This window comes from Polistes canadensis, unplaced genomic scaffold (genome assembly GCF_001313835.1).
Source record: "Polistes canadensis isolate GaletaPanama2010 unplaced genomic scaffold, ASM131383v1 scaffold_400, whole genome shotgun sequence".
NCBI lineage: Eukaryota > Metazoa > Arthropoda > Insecta > Hymenoptera > Vespidae > Polistes > Polistes canadensis.
Genome location: NW_014569947.1, coordinates 72,060 through 76,614, shown reverse-complemented (window position 1 = coordinate 76,614; position 4,555 = coordinate 72,060). Strand labels below are relative to the sequence as shown.

Below are 4,555 nucleotides of genomic sequence, written 5' to 3'. Positions count from 1 at the left end.
AAAAAAAAAAAAAAAAAAAGAGAGAGAGTGAGAGAGATAGATTTTACTTAATGACAAAGTGGAAAGAATTTCAAAGATTTCACGTTCTAGTCGAGTCAAGTTGATTCTCCGAGTTGAGTTGAGTTGAGTTGAGTAAGTGCACGTGCACGTGCGCGCGCGCGCGCACTCTTAATTACACAGTCTACGTTAGTGGAAGGAATACTGCCAGAGTAAACAGATAAGAGCACAAAATTATAAAGTCACCGTAATATACTACTCCTCGTGTCTTCTTTCTCTCTCTCTCTCTCACTCTCACTCTCTTAGTATCTCTTTTCTTTTTTTTTTCTTTTTCTGTTGTAAATGTATACTGTCGTGTGGAACGAAATTCACGACAAACTTTTACACGAAGAAAAATATATATATACATATATATATATATATACATATCATATACTATGTGAATAAATATACACGTATGAACGAAGATACTTATACACATATAAAAAGAAGAGGAGGACATATATATATATATATACATACATACACCTGGAATGTTACCTCGCGATACGATTATTTTAGTTGCGTTGTTGGGTACCTTTGAAACCAACGACGTTCACGAGATAGACTCAGGTAGAATAGTTTGCACCTTAAAGTCACGAGTATTGCATCGTTTTTCCACGCGTTTCTCTTCATTCTTCTATTCTATTTCTATTCTCTATTCTCTATTCTCTATTTTTTTATTCTTTCGTTTTTTTTTCTCCTTTTTTTATGATTTATTTCATGTTCCAATTGAATCGAGAAGAAGATATACATTGAACAATAATCAGATTTTGAAAAGATAATATTCGAAGATAAAACATTAACCGTGTGTAATAATATTTTATCTATTATCTTTTATAGTGATTAATTCATTTCTCGTCAATATATATATATATAAACGTAAATAATAACTACTTGAAAATGTATCTGACGTGTATGAATATCACGCGTGTCTTACATGCGTGAATGAATGATCAAGTGAACGAATATGTGTGTGTGTGTGTATAATATATATATATATATATATATATATATGCATAGGTAAACGTATGTAATGTGTACGAGTTAAAAATACGATGATAATTCCAATCTCAACTTATATATATATCTCTACAATTAATCTCACAGAATTAGATTAAAACAAGATCGTTATAATTAATCAAATCCTTTCTCTCTCTTTCTATTTTTTTTTTCTTTCCTTTTTTATTCTACTTTGTTTTCATTTTATTCTATCGAACGCGCCAACGCTCTCGGGAACATCCTCCTCGACTATAAAACTTTCTCCTGAGTTCATCGATTTCATAGTCAACCGTAGAAAGAAAGGATCGGTATAAAAAAAAAAGGGGGAGGGTTAAGGAAAAAACAACAACGAAAAAAGAAAAAAAAAGAAACCAATTATTCTACTATCGTTAAAGAAGAAAAATAAATGAAATAATTTAAATAGAAATGGAAAGAGAGTAATACCGTGAAATTCTTAATGGGTGGGGTGGTGAGGAAGCAGGGGGGAAGAAGTAGGAGGTTGGGGGGAGGGAGTTAGTGCAGACCAATAATAATTGGCACCTTTCTTTTTATTCTTTATCGTTGCAAACCTCAACACGGTGATTTTAAACAAAAAAAAAATTAAAACTACTATAAAATAACAGTAACAGTAGTCAAGCATCATAAACACAATCTCAAAGGTAAAAAAGAAGTCAGTCCGTGGACGATACTCTTATAAAACGTATTATCGTTGTTACTTTTTTCTTATCGTCGATTAGTCGAGTGCTATCGGAAGCTTGATATATACGTGTGTGTGTGTGTGTGTATGCGTGTGCATAAGTGCGTTAGAGAGACTCCGATCGATTGATTTGTAATAACAATTCGTATTTTAAATTCAGTTGTACGATATCAACGCGTGTGAACGGACGTTTAACGTTGAATATATATATTTTTGACTGTATTTTTATTTATTTATTCTTTTTTCTGTCTGTTGCGAAATTATTCTCTTATCTCTTTCTCTATTATTTTTTTTTTTTTTTTTTTTTTTTTCATTTTTTTTCTTTCTTCCTCTCTCTATTTATCTCTGTCTTTCTTTTTCATTCTATCTTCTTGCATCGTTGGTTTCTTGCGAATTGCGGCAGAGACGCGCAAAATAATAAGGTGGTGTTCTCTCTTACATAAGATTTTACGAACGAACAACGTCGACGTAAGAAAACGGGTTGCGTTTGTGTTGGTTGGTTGGTTGGTTGGTTGTTGTTGTTTTTCTTTTTTTGTTCAGTTTACGCGAAGACTCTGAACTAGCTTAGCCTAACCCAACAATAACCCAGTAAGAAATTGTTGGTTTCAAGGTATACCCCTTTTTATTCGTATTATTTTATACTCTATTAATTAAAATTAATAAATGAGTGTATAGATTTTTAATCGTGAACGAGAGAACAACAAAATTTATCGAGTGATAATCATTGTGAAATAATAATAATAATAATAATAATAATAATAATAATCGTTCGTTCCTCTCTTCCGATTCTTCGAATGTATCTCCTCATCCAGGAAGTTCCGGCATGAATATTGGTTTTTCTTTGATTTTTTTTCTTTTCTTTTTTTAACGATTAACAAGTTCCAAGACCGGTAATGACGCACTGTGGATCTAATGACAACGTGATCGAACTTTGGTATCTCTGTCTCTCTCTCTCTCTCTCTGTTCTATTGTTTGTTAGAAGGAATTTGAAATATAGAAAATAGTGTTGTGAATTGTGACATTATTGTTATTGTTGTTGTTGTTGTTGGAGGAGGAGGAGGAGGATTATGATTATTCGTGGAGAACATTTTTACGGATGCGGATGAATAAAAATATTAAAATTCACGAAGATGAATAAATCAACAAGGACGTCGACGAAAAAGAACGTGTTGGTTACTATAACACCTTACACTGTTAGTACACACCACGAACAAAATTAAAATGATTTTATTATATATATAATTAATTATTTAAATAAATTTTTCTCGAATTATATATATATAAATATATTATATTATTTATATATATATATATATATCAAATAATTGTAAAATTTTCTAAATATTATTTTGTTAAAAATTGATATACAGGAACAGGATAAAAGGATATTACTCACGAATGGTTCTTCCAACAATTCCAATTTGACGAATTCAACAATTAACGAAAACAAAACAATACCAAATGCAACGAATAATGGAACGATTAACAATACCAGTTATAATAATAATAATAACAACACAACATCGTCGATTATTCCACCAGCACCAGCACCACCAATATCAGCAGCACCACCACCAGCACCTCCAGCACCACCCCTTCCTCTTCCAACAAAAACTGGTGCAACTAATAACGAGGATTCAGTTGAAATGCAAAGCATAGAATCGTTTAAATTAAAAGAATCACCAAATCCAGTTATACCTAAACCACCATCAACATATTTCCCATTATCGAATTCTTCATCGCCAGCAGCAACATCCAATGGTGGTAGTCCTCGTCACGTTCCTATGGGAAATAAAACAACAACGACGAGTCAAATAATCAAAGAAAAGGATCATCATCAATTGGTTAATCAATCTACTAATGAAACCAACAAAAATTCAACTACAACTACTACTACAACTACTACTAATAATAATAATACTACTAATATTAGTAATGCAATCTCACCAAATGGTAATACTGGTGGTATACCTAAACCACCTGTTGGAAAGGTCGCCATTAGGATAGGTGCTTACGAAGGTGAAGCTAAACAACCTGCCAAGCTCGATTTCTTAGCTCAACAACCTCGAACGGAGAAGAATGGAACCGAGGAAGCTAACGGACCGGTTGTATCCAGGCTACAAAATGAACTGGCTGCTACATTGCAAAGATCTAACTTGAGAAAGAAAACTGAAGGGGTAAGACATTTATAATATTTATTATTCCACATTTTATCTTCAAATTATATAATATTATTCTATGTTATTGATTTTATATTGTTAAAAGGGCACACCTAAGTGTGAAATTTGGAAAAAATTGTTTTTTTTTTTTGCATATTTTGATAGTCTATATCTTTAAAAATAACATACTGAGATTTCATATAAATATTTCAAATATTTTTAGAGTTAGAGCCTTCTAAAGATTAGAAAGCAATCATTTTTTCATCTTTGAATATGTTTTTCTCAAAACTACATTTTTCAGCCAATTGGCTGCAGTTTTAACTCGAAGAAGAATCATCCAATCGCTTTGATTTTTTTTCTGCTTATTTCGTATATGTTTCTCTGTACAATGACCTCAAAGTTTTACGATTGTATCAAAAATGTAATTTTGGCGGGCCAAAAATCATCCAAATTTTCAGCAAAGTTCGATTGTTTTTTTTAAAAAGTCTGCCACTTTGTTAAATTTTAATTATTTTTTCACAATTTTACGTCATTGCATAGGCAATACCTTCTAGATTAACAGTATGTTTTTTTTTTTTTTTATTTCATCCACGGTGTGAAGGCAGGAATCCCTGCAGCCGTTTAGGCCCTTTTTTTTTTATGGTGACTTGGGTCGCTGAAA

The 4,555-nt window shown here is 31.8% G+C and overlaps 1 protein-coding gene across 1 annotated transcript in view; it reads left to right on the top strand.

The window, feature by feature from the left end:
• The window catches only part of LOC106792272 (putative uncharacterized protein DDB_G0277255), a gene marked incomplete at its 3' end in the record, with an annotated part of 11,588 nt that extends 7,675 nt beyond the window's left edge, over nt 1-3,913 (top strand). The window contains 1 exon segment of the mRNA XM_014758578.1: nt 3,106-3,913. Coding sequence (XP_014614064.1) covers nt 3,106-3,913 — 808 coding nt within the window.
• Nucleotides 3,914-4,555: the final 642 nt, after the last annotated feature.